Raw genomic sequence first — 15,951 nt, forward strand, 5'->3', positions numbered from 1 at the left:
ATCAGAGAAAGCTATTATGATATTTTTTTATTTTTTTAAGATTAATTAGTTATCATATATTTGATTAGTAAGTTATTAAATTATAAAGATTAAATTTTAAATAAAAATTAATATCTATCCAACATGTATTTTTAGTATTAAATTTATTTTATCAATATTTTGAAAAAAAAAAAATAAAAAGTATTTAATTTTACTTTTTCATAAAATTTTGAGAAAATTTAAAATTTATTTAAATTTATTTTTTTTGAAAATTCTAAATAAGTTTAAATAAAACATAAAATTTATTTTTCAAATAACATTTTATGTAAATTATTTATATAAGTTTTAATAAAATTTAATCCACTATTATTTTAAACTAAATTAATGGAGAGAAATATATCATACTTTTTTTGTTTTTATTAGGTTTAATTAATTATCATTTTATTACTATTTGGTTTTAAATAATTATTTTTATTTTTCAAAGTTATCCTGAGTTTTAAAATTATATCTTTTACTCCATCCAAGTAACATTTAATTAAAATTTGTAAATACCTTCTTTAGTTTAAGCTTTATTTGAGTAACTAAATTTACTATTTTCTTAAGGAATTTACCTTACTATATTTTTTTAAAATATTAATAATCTATTTTAACCTTTTCAAATATTTTCAGAATAAAAATATCATCTTTTTTATTGAGAAGATTAATTTAAATTTCATGAATCATAAATAAAATTTTTTTCCTAATTTTGTAATAGTGTTTCTAAGCAGTTTCAATGAATGTAAAATCTTTATTTTTGTAAAAGTCAAATACGGATAAAGGATGGATGAAAACTAATTTGAAGATTTTTTTTTGGTAAAACTCTAAAAAAAATTTATTTGCATTATCATCCAAGTATTTGATAGAATCAAAAAATAATTGGTGCAACTTCAAGCAATCATATCTATCTGAAGCATTTTCAAGGACCATATTTTCATTAATAATTTTTTCTATTTGCATTATAAATTAAGTTTTATTATTTAATTTATTATATACTCTTAGTACTTCTCTAAATGTTTTGCCAAGAGAGTAAACATCACTTTTGAAACTTATTGTATTTAAATTTAAAGCCTCAGGACAGGCATAGATTATTGTATAACCTAGAGGTTATCTTTAACTATCATCTTATATAATGAGGGAAACTCCAAAATCACAGTATACATAATCAAGATTATCTTTAATTAAAATATTTGAAGGTTTAATGTCAGAGTGAATAATACGATGACTTCTCATCTCAATCAACCCATCTAATAAATCAGAGAATATTTTCATCAGTTTTTAAACTCCAAATGGATTGTATTCATCTTAAAATTCATTTTATTTAACTCTTGATTAAATTATTTTAACCTTATCTGTTTATTAATTTAATTCATCCCTCAAACTATACCTACATTTTTCTAAAACTAAAACCTATAATGAATCGTTAATTGAAAAATGATCTAATAACTTAATAATATTTTAATGTTAATTAACTCGATTCATTATATCAATTTCATTTTAAATATCTATTTTACTTTCTTCGATAATAAATTTAAAAATAACACCTACACACTTACCTAGAGAAATTTATTTATATCCCTCCAAAACTATACTGAATCCACCTTAACTTATGTATGAATTGATAAAATATTTTCGTTATTTTAAGCTTTTAGAAATGGTTTCCCATTGAGTAAATAGAATTTAATGATTTTTCAGCTCTTTAATTGATTTAAGCTATTAATATACTTTCTGCAAATCAAATATAAAAGCGTGCTTATTATTTTTAAGATCTTCTATTTTATCTTTGATTTGCTAATACTGCTTTTGCTTAAAAATAGTAACATGAATATTTTCTTCAAATTTGAAGTAGTCTTGCTTTATTTATTCTTAGCAATCTACTTCAATCATTTCGATAATGTTTTATTCTCTATGTAGTTTTTGATTATCTATTTCATGCTGCATTTAAAATATTAAATCATTATTTTATGATAAAGATCTCATTTAGTATCCTGTAAAGAATTACAAATTTTCTTCTTACTTATCTGAATCAGAAATGTAATTAGATAGATAGTAATTTTTTTGTATGAGCTAATCAAGAATTTTATCAAATTGCTTTTGAAAAGTCTTTTTATTTTTCAACGCCTAATTAATTTATTGCTTAAATTTTTGCTTATCCCATATTTAAATATCTTAATTCTCTAAATCTCTTTTTATATCAGCCTAAAAATTATTATATTCTTGCTTATCAAGTGCCAAAATATTCAAATCATTTGTTATTTACAAATAATCAAGCAATATCTTTTTGTCTTTTAATTTTTTCTAATAGTAATTAATGATGAAAAATTCTTTATCAATAAGTTTATTTTCTCTTTGATAATATACTTTGAATGTTAAGTCTTTAAATCTACTATTTGTTTCTTGATATCCATCAAACATAAGAATTTAGCTTTCTTATTTTATTAAACGACACAAAAAGTATTGCTTATCTAATAAAGATGTAAATATTTCATTCTAAAATTTATTAAACCAATTTGAATTAATCTGGTTCTTGCTATCGTTAATACAATTTACTGTGTTAAAGTTAAATATCACCTAATCAATCATTTTCTATGAATCCATTTACATATTTTTTTTTATTTCAACTAATTTCTTATTATTTTTGTTTAAAACCAAAATTTACATGTCTAGCCCAAATTGGATCTAGTCTATTATAATTTTTCTATTTATTTTCTATCCTAAAAACTCATAATTATCTTTACATCTTTTGAATTCTTCTATATTAAATTTTCCTAAAAACATCAAGAGGACTATGTCTTAAAATTCATTAGAAACTTATTAAAACCCATTAAAATGATAAACCTATAATTCCTCTTTCTTATAATCTATCAAGTAAATTTTTTAATAAACTAATTAATTTAGTATTTTTTCAAATAAATTTTTTATTCTACTTAAGACATCTAATCTATCTTAAATTCCTTCAAAAAACCTCTAAATACTCCAAACAGCTTATATTTCCTTCTAAATACACTACTTTATCGCTTATTTATATTTTAAGTAATTTTCCTTAAATAAAACAAACAAATAAAACTCATCTTTTAATTAATAGTATCTTTCTAAAATTATGATCTATTTTTCCTTTTCTTTCTGTTAAATTGCATTCATTTGGAATTATTTAACGTCTTAACTTTTTTAATTAATTTCAATAATAAATAGCAATTATTTCTATTTCTATTTATCTAATTTATGATATCCATGAAATGTCATTTGAGTTTTTTTAGCCTTGAGTAATTTTTCTAAAATGTAATTATTATTTTATAGATTTTGGAAAACTTAAATTATATTATTCTAAAAGCAAGTATCAATTCTATTAATAATATTAATTAATTCATTTTATTACTATGTGTCTAAGTTATGCTCTTCTAATATAACTTTGATTTCTTCTGAATTATCTATAGTAGAAATAAATTTTTAATTAACACTTTATCTTTTATAAGCTGTATCTATAATAATATCGCTAATAGTATATTAGTCATTAAACATTTTTATTTAGTATCCTTGATTTATTTCCTTTGCATGCTAACTTTTGATATCTAAACAATACTCTTAACAAGTATAGGACGTTTCTATGCTTGATAAGAAGATACAATCATTTTCATAAAATATTTAATTATTTTTTTTTACATTCATAAATTTTAGAAATTTTTATATTGTCCTGTCGTTAAATTAAATATATTTATTTAAATTTTATTTTTTTTTAATTGTTAAATCTTCTTGCATAGTAAAGACTTTAAATTCAATAAATAGCTTAAATATATTCGTTAAATATTAACTTAGTAACTTTTGATTAAACAATTTTAATATATTTATTCAAAACTTTGATTATAAGTTAATATTTGATAAAAAATATTTATAAACTTAATTTTTTAAGGTTTTACTTTTTTTGTCGAAAAATTATTACACCTTTTTCAAAAAAAATAAAAAAATAAATTATATAAATAAATTTTTACCAGTTAATTTGAATAAAAAGTACTTGTAATGATGCTATTTTAGAACAATTCTTAATTTTTTTGTTATAATTAACATTTATTTTAATAATTTTGATAATCATTTATTATTATCGCAAACTCCATTTTTCTTTTTTTCCTTCCTTCCTTCCTTCCTTTTATTTATTTTTTTTTTTCTGATGGAACCTTTAAAAATTAGAAGATTTTACAAATTCATTAATAATTTTCTATCTTTTTCCTTAATACTATAACAAAAATAAGTTATTATTTTTATTACTAATTTTAAAAATTGCTTTAAACGAGACAGTCTCAATTAATAAAAAATTGCTTGAATGAATGAATTTTATTATATCCATTTATTTTATGTTTAGAAAATATTTAATTAAATAGTATATAGTCACAAATAAATATAAATAGAATAGATAAATTGATATAATTGGTTTATGAAAAGTATTTAATAAATTTATTATTTCTTATTTACTTGATAATAATTAATTACATTAATAATAGAATAAAATTAATTAATTAATATTTTGTCTAAAGAAAAGTTGCATTGATTTTATTGTTAATTATATTTGATTCAATCTTTCTTTTTGGGCAATGTGTACAGGATGTTATTGTATTAAAAGAAGCTATTGAATGATTCTGAATTAACTACTTTGATATTCCCGTGTTTATTTTTAGTATTTCATAGTTCTTCTAAGTAAAATGTAGTTGCTTATGCAATTAATTTAGTGTTTTTTAATTTAAAATCTAAAAGGAAAGTGAAGGTATTAATAAGATGTATCTGCATTAGGATAGAGGCCTCATGATAAGGAGAACATACAAAGGGATTTGTAGAATAATTTTAACCATACTTCCTACATTGACTATAATCGCTTTAAGAATTAAATATTACTTCGGAATAATTTTATTGCAAATGCAACTGCAACTGCTTTAATCCTGATTTATTATAAATTCATGACAACATTAAACAAACATTTATATTATTTTTCCATAAAACCCTTTTTTATAGTTACATGTTATTTCAGTTTGAAAGTATAAGCAAGCATTTTTATCAAAGCAATTTCAGGATCTATTTTAAATCAGCAGTATTTTAAGAATATTAATGGCAAGGTAAGAAATTAGTAGCAGAAGGTTATATCCAATTATAAGGTTAAATTGAAGATGATTGCATTTAATAATCCTTTAATCATATATATTGTGGAGTGATATATCTTTATTGGTTAGGTCCAACTAAATTATTGCTTTCAGAAGGACAGTTAACATATTTAGCTCTATTTTTATCCGTTAATAATTTAATTAGGAGATTTTGAGCTTTCGATCATATAATAATGAACTTAAAAACTACTCTATACAGATTTTTTTACTTGTGTTGCACCATTCCTAGTGGCCCCTGCTGGATGAGGTGATCGTTAAGCTATAATAGGTGGCAAAAATAATGAGAAAGGTTTATTTATATATTAGTTCAATAGTCAGAAGTTACTACTTTAAATTTGATAACTTTAATAGTTAGTTCCTACACCTTGTAGTCAATTAATTTAGTTAGGTTTATACAGTAATAAAATAGTTACAAAAATAATTTGGTAAGTAAATATTACAAAAAGCTAATGATTAAACAGATTATTAATTCTAAAGAGTAGAATTAAGAGGACATTAAAAACATTGTCCTTTAAAATTCATAAAATACCCTTAATTGCAAATACGTTAGTTAAATTAGGATAAAAAAATGATTCCTTAGGACATTAGTATTATACTTATACTAAATAATTAATAATTGAAGATAGAATCAGTTTAGATATCATAGATATTTTTAAATTTGTTTCATTTATTTGTATTCTTAATATTCTTTTTTAATACTTTTAATTGTTCTACTTAGATAAAACTTCAAAACATATTTTTCTTATTTTAATTAGATACTTAAATAAAATCATAAAAATTAATCAATCTCAATGTATGATATGATATGATGATGATGATGATAATATTTCAAATATTTCTAAAATAATTTTCATTCACATTTTTAATCCATATATTTTTAAATTGCTTTTAATAATGCTTGTGCTGATTTAAATAAAGAAACATTAAACATTTAAATAAAATCAAAACTAAAAAGATAACTTAAAAGCTTCTTTTATTTTTGGATGGATTTACATATTTTAAATGCATTTTCTTTTGAAAAAAATTTTACAATAATGCATCCTTTTTTTTCAATTTATAAATGAAAAGATTATTTAATAATGAAAATATACTAAATTAAAATTTTTTTTTTTGAGGAGGAACAATTTAAGAATTAGAATACTGTATTTTCTGCTAATTTAGTTTTCATTTTTGAAAATTGTCAGTTTGAAGTATAGGAGATCTAAATTTAAGATTCTTACCCCTTACCTCGCAAGTCGTTAGTTTTCCTTAACAAGGTTTTATGGTATATATTGTATAATATTTTTTTCATAAAATAATTACAAAGAAAATCTGAAAAAATATTGATAATATTTTTCAAAACTTGTTAAATCACTAAAATTTGACATTTTTGATGAAAACCTCTATTTTATTCTCATATTTTAAACAAATTATTTTTTATGTATTATTAAACTATTTATTCCATGGAAATTATTCTCTCATTCAAATATACTAGCTTAATTAAATTTATTTGCAACATTCTTTTATATGATAACATTTGTAAAACATATAATACACTCACTTTAAGAAATCTTGAAGGTGAATTAATTACGTCAATATTTGAATATATATATTCATAGATACATCTTAATTAAGATTCAAAGTATATTAATATTTAAATTTTTGTTGTTGTAAGAAAACAAATCCTGAGTTAAAATATATACATTAACACATAAAAAAATAAAAACGCTTTTTTAAAAAGCAGATTTATTTATACAACATATTTTTTGATAGATTTAAAATAGAATAGTTTTGATGCATTAAAATATTTAAGTGATAAAATTATATATCATTATTTTTTACAAAACCCAAACATATTTTCTTTGAATATGCATTTATATTCAGGACAGCATTAAAAATTAATCCAATCTTTTTAACATACTGAACCTAATGGTTAGCATTTTTTAATGTTATTGTCATTATTTTATTCAGCAACTGTCAAAATAAGTTCATCCCTTAAATGTTAAGCTTAAATTGAAGTAAAAAATAATCCTATTATTAAGAAAATTATTATTTTGACTTAAGCTACTTTCATGTTCTATTTATATTTTAAAAATTTTTTCTATCAATATTAAATATATTTTTATTATTTTGTTATATTTCTCTCTTAGATCTCTTTTTTTAAATATTGAAAGGGAAGATAATTATCATTATTTTTAAATAAAATAAGTTGAAGATATTCCTATTTTTTTTAAATAGGTTTTTTTATATATTTTTTAATAATTACAATTTGATTTCATATTATTAATATCAAATTTCTTAACAGATGACGTTTTTAATTAATCCTATTATAAAAATAAGTAAATTTTAATATTTGAAACCTAACGTCCTTTGGTTATTAATTTAGAGACTAAGATATAAATTATTATATTTTGGATCCAACAAAAGATTAGTTCTATCTGATACCAATCACTAATCTAAAAAAATAAATATAAAACACTCAAATTTCACATTTTATAATGATATTTTATTATTTCCGCTTACTTTATTTTAGATTATATGATTTTTAACAAGCAAAAAACATAGTAAAGTATAATTTATATAATAAGGCACCTGATGCAGCCTCATTTTTCCTCCTTAATTTCATAAGATATTAAAAATTTTGATAAAATTAGGTAGGTAGAAAAGGTGATTGTGTCAGATACCTGGTACCTGACTATCTAATATGTATTTGATTGTTATGTTTTAATTTGAACAGTTTATCAAAATAAAATAGATCAAATTAATATTTAAGAATTTTTTATAGATAAAATATGAACCTTAAAGGTTATTTTGAAGTAGAATTTTTAGATTAGAAGAATGAAAAATTTTGTATTTCATTAAAATCAATTATTTAGTAATCAAAAAATATAAACAATTTGATGACGCATTAATATTTAAAAAATATATGGATAGATATAAAAATAGATTTAAATAATTTCAAATTGAATAAATGAATAATTTATAGATTAACAATAATAGTAAAGCTGAATTTATAAATAAACATAATTTAGATTACTTCTTATTTGTTATATTAACTATAAGGAATCTTCTATCAACTATAATGATATATACTAATTCTTCTAAATAAAAAGTGTATTTCATTTCTTTTTTAGTCTTCTTCAAATTAATTAAAATCTTCAAAGGTAATTCCAAAAAATAATTAATTAATTTATATAAATTTCAATATATAATTAGTTAATCTATAGCTCTTTTACTTCGAATATTTAAAATTAAAATTATTCTTTTGTTAAAAATGGCTATGTATTTATTTTTTATTGATAAAATCATTAATTATCTATAAATTATAAATATGCGAGATTTACAAAAAAAAAATGGATGTTATAATTGATTAACAAATAAATTTTTTATCTTGAGATTCATAAAACTAAAATTATTTTTTTTTTAACTAAAAATGTCTTAATATATTTTATATAGATAAAAACATATTAAATGGTATCTTAAGTAAAAATCTATTTTTTAAAATCATCAATTTATTTTATCTAAAAAATACTATTTGCAAAATTAGAAAGTATGCTTTTTATTGCAAATAAATTTATGAAAATGTTAGATTTTTCAAAATTAAATAACAATATTAATATTTTTATTCATAATTGATAAAAATATAATTAAAATATTTTTTAGATGAAGCTGTTATAAATTATTGTGAAAATTAAAAAAAATATATAGCTTAAAAATTTTAGAAAAAGCATTATTGCTTGAAAAGAAGTTAATATTTATTAAATGACAATACTCTTTTAGCAATTTCATTAATAAAAATATGATTTTTATTTATTTGTCGGGATTGATAATTTTGATTAGACTAGGTTTAATGGTTCTATAAAAATTAAATCAATTCTATCACTTTTGTTAGATAACAAAAAAATAAGTTTAGCTAATTCCATTTTATTCTTCAACAAAATAATAATGATGCATTTATTAGATAAATTTATGAATAAGCACAAGATGAATAGAATATTTTTAAAAATATAATTTTAAAAGTTTATTTATGGTATTGTAGCAAATTTCATCAAAAAAAGTGATGAAAATATCCATTCATTTATATGCTTATATAATAAGTAAAGCTAAACTAGTACCAAATTTTTATTATTATTATGGTATAATTTAAGTCAATAGATTTTTTATAAATTTACCTCTTAAATTTTATTGAATTTATGTGATAATTAATAACAAATTTTTCTTAATTACTCAAGCTGTATTAATTATTAAAGATGCTTTTTGTCTACAAAAATTAGTAAATAAAATTTCAGACATCTAATTTTAATCAAACATTTATTTTTACATAAAATAAAGTAAAAACTGATTAGATTGATTTTTATTTTCAAATATAAGAAAAGACCAATTTTAATAATTCATTTTTATTTTTTGATTTTATCTTTGTAAAACATTATTTTTAAAATGATTTATTCATTAGCAAACACAAAATTCTGAATTCTTTTGAATGTATTTACAATAAATGTTTAAAAAGAAATAAGCAAATAAATAAAACAAAAACTTGAGTACTTTATTTAATTTGCTAAATAAAGTAATCCCTTAGTGTTTAATTTCTTTATGTTTCATACAAAGATAAACTTTTAACAAAACAAAATTAATAAATAAATAGAAATTATGATGAAATTTGTAATAATAAAAAGTAACATAGAAGCATTTTTAATATTAATATGTTTTTTTTAATACACTTAATAATATGATTTGAGATTAGTAGAATAGAGAGGAGAAAATATAAGCGATCCTATTTTTTTATAGTAGGAAGACTTTATTCTCAAGGAATGTGTAAAAACTTCTTGTAATAATCAATTCTGCACAAAAGGGTATAAAATAAAGCAAACATCACCTAAAAGCCACACATCAATCTATTATACGAACAATATAACAATTCCTAATTTTGAAAAAGATGCTTTTTTTGATTTTGGACTTACTAGTAATGTGGATGACTTTGGAAATAAAACTTATATGTCTTCTTCTGATTTACTTTATGGATAATTTACTTATTTCTAAATAAAAGACTTTAGAACTAATTAAATAAATGACGCATGTACTATCGACTCTTTAAAACTAACATATTACTTTTCTTGTTCAAATTACATATAAAAAGCTAATCTCACTTAAGATTTTAGAACTATATTTAAGGATTTCAACATTGAAGCGTAAACTATCATTTTTAGATATCAATTAAATATAAACGCTTGTCATCCTTCTTGCTTAACTTGTGTCGGACAAGAAGCTAATTAATGTACTAGTTGTGATTAAGGGGTAAATGATTATACAGAAGATTCTCCTGGGTCATGTTAATGTCAAAATTCTAATTATTTCTTTCTTAACGGGAAATGTGTTCCTAGTTGCGCTAATGGCTATATTGCTAATGGAAAATCATGCTTCCCTATGAAGGGTTGTCAGAAAGCGGACCCTCTGAATAATGGAAAATGTTTAATTTGTGAGTAATAATTATATAATAACGATGGTAATTGTTAGGTCCAGTCTATAGTACCACCTGGATACGAGTTAAAAGGAAGGAATTTTGTCTTATCTGCTCTTTAGTATAATGTAAATCATAAAATATACTTTTAAGCTTTCAATAGCTATACTTTTTCAAATTTGGAGATTAAAAATAAAGGTCTTATAATTAAAAATAGTCTTTTATTAAATGAAAATTAATCAAGTATTACTAGTTGTAATGGAATTAATCTTTTAGGAGGATTTCTAACAAATATAAGTGGTACATCTATATAATTACCAATTATCATTTTTTCTCATTCATAAATTGTAGTAGTATTTAAGTTATACATGATAGATGTTGATGAAAGACTTTAAGATGTGATCATCAATTTGAAATATAATGATAAAATTATTGGAACTTATTAAATGTCTAATAAACGACAAACAGGGTATTTTTGTGGATTTGATTAGCTAGATGCAACTGATGAAGTATATATTTATTTTAGCAAAGATGAAGTATTTAAGGAAGAAACTGCAAAAGAATTATAAATTGTTAATTAGAGCTTAAACTATAAAGCTAAATCTCTTAATAATATATATTTAGGAATAAGAGACTTAACGATTATTGGATTTGAATGTAAAAATCCTTAATGTATAAAATGTTTAGATTTTGGCCAGAAATGTAATTCATGCAAACAACCTTTTACTTTATAATAAGAAATTTTTAATTGTGTAGAATGTGATAAACTTAGCGGCTATTACACTTCTTCTGATGGAAAATATTGCAACAAATGTGATTCTTCTTGTTTGGAATGTAGTTTAGGAACTAAAAAAAACTGTACAAAATGTAGGGATAATATGTTTCTTTCTCCATTAAATGAATGCTTCCCGTGTCCAAATAATTGTGCTTCTTGCAAAGAAGCTAATAAATGTGACAAATGTGAAAATAATTTTTATTTTGATAAATATAATAATTGCGTTTCTTGTAGTGGAGACAATGTTTTTATTAGGGATACATTTTATTGCGATAATTGTGATTCCTCATGCATGAGATGTAAAGGTAAACAGCCTACTGATTGCACAAAATGCAGTGATAAAAAGTATTTTTAAAATAATCTCTGCATAGAATGTAATTCATCTTAAGGGTATGTATAAGTAGATTAGTGCATTCCTTGTCATCAATCTTGTAAATCATGTGATGGAGCAGGTCCTAATAAATGTAAAAGTTGCTTTGAAGCAAGTTATTTGACTTTAGCTAATGAATGTAAGTCGTGTATTTAGAATTGTAAAAGTTGTATAGATGCTTCATCTTGTGATTTTTGTTACAGTCCTTATACAATTCATGAAATATCTAAGTAATGTGTTTAATGCTAATAAATAGCTGGTTTCTATCAAGATGTAAATTTTTGTAGAAAGTGTGATTCTTCTTGTTTGGAGTGCAGTTTAGGAACTAAATAAAGCTGCACCAAATGTAGGGATAAAATGTATCTTTCTCCATTAAATGAATGCTTACCGTGCCCAAATAATTGTGCTTCTTGCAAAGAAGCTAATAAATGTGACAAATGTGAAAATAATTTTTATTTTGATAAATATAATAATTGCGTTTCTTGTAGTGGAGACAATGTTTTTATTAGGGATACATTTTATTGCGATAATTGTGATTCCTCATGTATGAGATGTAAAGGTAAACAGCCTACTGATTGCACAAAATGCAGTGATAAAAAGTATTTTTAAAATAATCTCTGCATAGAATGTAATTCATCTTAAGGGTATGTATAAGTAGATTAGTGCATTCCTTGTCATCAATCTTGTAAATCATGTGATGGAGCAGGTCCTAATAAATGTAAAAGTTGCTTTGAAGCAAATTATTTAACTTTAGCTAATGAATGTAAGTCGTGTATTTCGAATTGTAAAAGTTGTATAGATGGTTCATCTTGTGATTTTTGTTACAGTCCTTATACAATTCATGAAATATCTAAGTAATGTGTTTAATGCTAATAAATAGCTAGTTTCTATAAAGATGTAAATTTTTGTAGAAAATGTGATTCTTCTTGCAAAGAATGTAATGGTGGGACAAATAAATAATGCACTGAATGTTATCAAGAAACCTATTTATATCAGTCAACTTGCTTAGCTTGCCCTAGTAACTGCTTAGATTGCAGCAATTCAAACAGCTGTAATAAATGTAAAGACAAATATTATGTCCATGAAGTCACTAAATTATGTGTTATATGTGAATCTTTAAAGGGGCATTTTAAAGAAGGGATTTATTGCAAAAAGTGTAATGTAGCTTGCAAGGAATGCTTTGGACCAACAGATGCAGAGTGTTATACATGTAATGAGCTATACTTTAGGACTGAAATATCTTAAAACCGTTGTTAAAAATGTCCAAATAACTTTTATCTTGAATCCACAAAACAAAATTGCTAAAACTGCAATTTCTAATGCATTCCCTGTAATAAATTTAAGGAAATGTTTTACATGATAGATATAAAAAAGGATAGAGAAATAAGTAAAACATACTGTCTGGTTTGTAGCTGTACTAAATGTAATTCGAATTTTCTTTTTTTTAACTAAAAATAATGCACGAATAGTTGTGAATATATAGGACAAAATTATGTTGCTGATTTAAACTCTAACAGCTGCAAGTGTTAAAGAAGTTTCGACTTTATGATCTAGAATGTAAATAAAAACAGTTTTGATTGCTCATAAGTCTATCCCTTAGGATTCTATTGTAATTCTAGTCTGTTTTGTATGAAATGTAGCCAAAACTGTAATAAATGTTCAGAAAATCTTTAATGTTTAGAGTGTGTGTAAGGGTTTTATAATTGGAATGGCTCTTGCTTAGAAGATTGCTTTTCTAGCTTAAATCTTGTTTTTAACAAGGAAACTCGAAAGTGTGAATGCAAAGAAGGATTTTCAGTATAAAATCTATCAAATAATAATCTAAAAGAAGAAAATATAACATGCTAAAAAATTTTACAAATTGAAAGAATTCAAGTTTACAATTACCTCATGCAAAGCTATGATATACAATTTTCAAAAGATTTTTCTTTTGATAAAAAAAATCTAGTAAGAATTTAATTTAATAGGTAGATAAGACTAGAGGAATTTGAAACCTTCAAATTACTGATTGACCCAAATAACTTAACTTTAGGTTCTGAATACTATATAATATCTAAATAATTAGATTAGTAATTCATAGATATAGTAGTTGAATAGGAATAAAATAGAAGAGCAAAATAATTTTAAATCTCAATTTCCGAATCTACTTTCAATTACTATACAACGAACACAATTATAATTTCTAATTAAATATCAACTACAATGGAATCTGATATAAATACATTACCTATAACTCAAACTTTTTAATCAGTTAGCCAAGCATTTGCTTCTGATGATAATAGCAAGCAGTCTCATGCTATCAACTTCTTAAAATAATTTTAAGTACTCTGTCTTTTCTCTAATTTCATGTAAGTCTTACCGTTACTATACTTGATCAGAGATAGCCTACCACCAAAAATTAACTTTGCAAGTCTGCTTGGAGCTTCTTTAATTTTTAAAAAAATACCTCCTCCTTCTTCAAATTACTTCACAACAAAATAAATCGACATCAATAATTATGAATTATCTATATAATACTTAGAATACACTTTAGGTACTTTTGGCATTTCAAGTAATCTTTATGATAACTTCTTTTTTGTTCACTTAGTCATATTGGTTTCTACATTCATGATAATATTTTGCTTATTTTTTAGAAATATAATGAAAGGAAAATAATACACTGTTAAGATTATTAACATCCTTTTAAATTAACTGTGCACTTATCTCTAATCTTCCTTAACAGCTATAAATTTCTGCATATCTTATTCATTTATCTAGAAAAAATAAATATTTCTTCCTATTTTATAAATTTAATTTTATTCCTTCATTTATATAGCGATAATTCACTAAATTTACAATTAATAAAGCAATTATTTGCAATTAAATATACCAAATACGTTTGGGGATATCAATAATTAGATGAAGGGTGCTAAAACTTACTTACTATTCTCATACGCTAAAAAATATTTAATTATTTTAATCTATCTTAATCTATTCTACAATTAGTTTTTATGTGCAGTAGCATCCTCAATAATTTTTGCTCTGAGTGCTCTTTACTTGATCTATTTTAGATTCTTTAAATAATAAATTATTAATTTCATTAAAATTATACAAGAACTTCTGATTTCAATTCTATTTGCTTCTATTGCAGCAACTGTTAAAAAAATGAATTTAATTAATTAATAAGATATAATTTCAAATGAGGATTTATTATACACTGAACAGATAGGAAGTTCTATTTTAATTATAATTGTATTTTGTCTATTTACTAGCTTAATGCTTTAAGTAGTGAGAACACTATTTTCAATATATGAATTATACTAAACATATAAATAAAATAAAATAAAAAAATAGCAATAGCAATTAGAATTGTAAAAGCTAATCGATTCTATTGAAGTTGATATTAAATAATGTACAAATCAAAATAAATTATCAATGATAAGCTTTAGAAAATGTAGTTCTCATAATAGTATGAATTGAATTTATTTTGATTTATAATAAATATTTCATTCGAAATCTAAAAAATTAAAATAAAAAACTAATTTATATAAATAGTGAAATTAAATTTATTATTTATATCTTATGTTATCTCATAAAGTAAAATTTGATTTATTATTTTTATAAAATATTATTGGTGAATGTGACTATTTTAGTATGCGGAACTGCAAAAAAAATTTTTGCTATTAGCATTATGAGGAATTACAGTATTTATTTAATTTTAAAGTGTTTGAATTTTGATTAGATTTTTTAATAGTAAGCTAAAAATCAAAATACTCATAATTGATTTATTAACAAACCAATTAGATAAATAATGTTAACTTTTAACGTATTTACAAAAGAAACAAAGCTTTTTTTTAAATCACATAAATTAGTTACTTTATTTTCTTTTCAATTCTGTTTATCTTAATCAGATATTATTTAATTAAAATTCGACAAATAATTTAAACAAATTTTAATAAGCAAAATTATTATTTCATGAATTGACATCTTTAATTATTATCTTTATTCTTAAGTTTAACTAAATCTATTTGATTTTGTTTTTATTTTTTTAAATTTTTTATATCAATCTCATTTAACATGATAGATTACTAAAGTTAGTTTAACTATTTATATTTATGAATAATAAAATTTATTTGTTGGTATAAAATATTGTCTTAAAATTTATATTTGATCAGATAATTATCTTTAATTACATATATTTAATAGGTATTAATAATTAATAAATTTGATGTCA

The 15,951-nt window shown here is 21.6% G+C and overlaps 3 protein-coding genes across 3 annotated transcripts; 1 reads left to right on the forward strand and 2 right to left on the reverse strand. All coding sequences in view use genetic code 6, as the record gives it.

Annotated features, from left to right (window-relative positions):
- Positions 1-378: 378 nt before the first annotated feature.
- On the reverse strand, positions 379-3,771 carry TTHERM_00227670 (protein kinase; the record flags this gene model as incomplete). The annotated part of the gene is made up of 1 exon (XM_001014298.2): positions 379-3,771. One exon carries the CDS (start codon positions 3,769-3,771, stop codon positions 379-381), a length of 3,393 nt encoding a protein of 1,130 aa, XP_001014298.2.
- Positions 3,772-3,787: 16 nt separating this feature from the next.
- On the reverse strand, positions 3,788-4,124 carry TTHERM_000227679 (hypothetical protein; the record flags this gene model as incomplete). The annotated part of the gene is made up of 2 exons (XM_012797297.1): positions 3,788-3,954; positions 4,025-4,124. 2 exons carry the CDS (start codon positions 4,122-4,124, stop codon positions 3,788-3,790), a joined length of 267 nt encoding a protein of 88 aa, XP_012652751.1.
- Positions 4,125-9,708: 5,584 nt separating this feature from the next.
- Positions 9,709-14,382, forward strand: TTHERM_00227680 (variant specific surface protein S2, putative; the record flags this gene model as incomplete). The annotated part of the gene is made up of 2 exons (XM_001014299.2): positions 9,709-14,289; positions 14,372-14,382. The coding sequence occupies exons 1-2, from the start codon at positions 9,729-9,731 to the stop codon at positions 14,380-14,382; spliced, it is 4,572 nt and encodes a 1,523-aa protein (XP_001014299.2). The 5' UTR covers positions 9,709-9,728.
- Between the last annotated feature and the right edge of the window lie 1,569 nt (positions 14,383-15,951).

Source organism: Tetrahymena thermophila (genome assembly GCF_000189635.1).
Source record: "Tetrahymena thermophila SB210 genomic scaffold scf_8254665, whole genome shotgun sequence".
Taxonomy (NCBI): Eukaryota; Ciliophora; class Oligohymenophorea; order Hymenostomatida; family Tetrahymenidae; genus Tetrahymena; species Tetrahymena thermophila.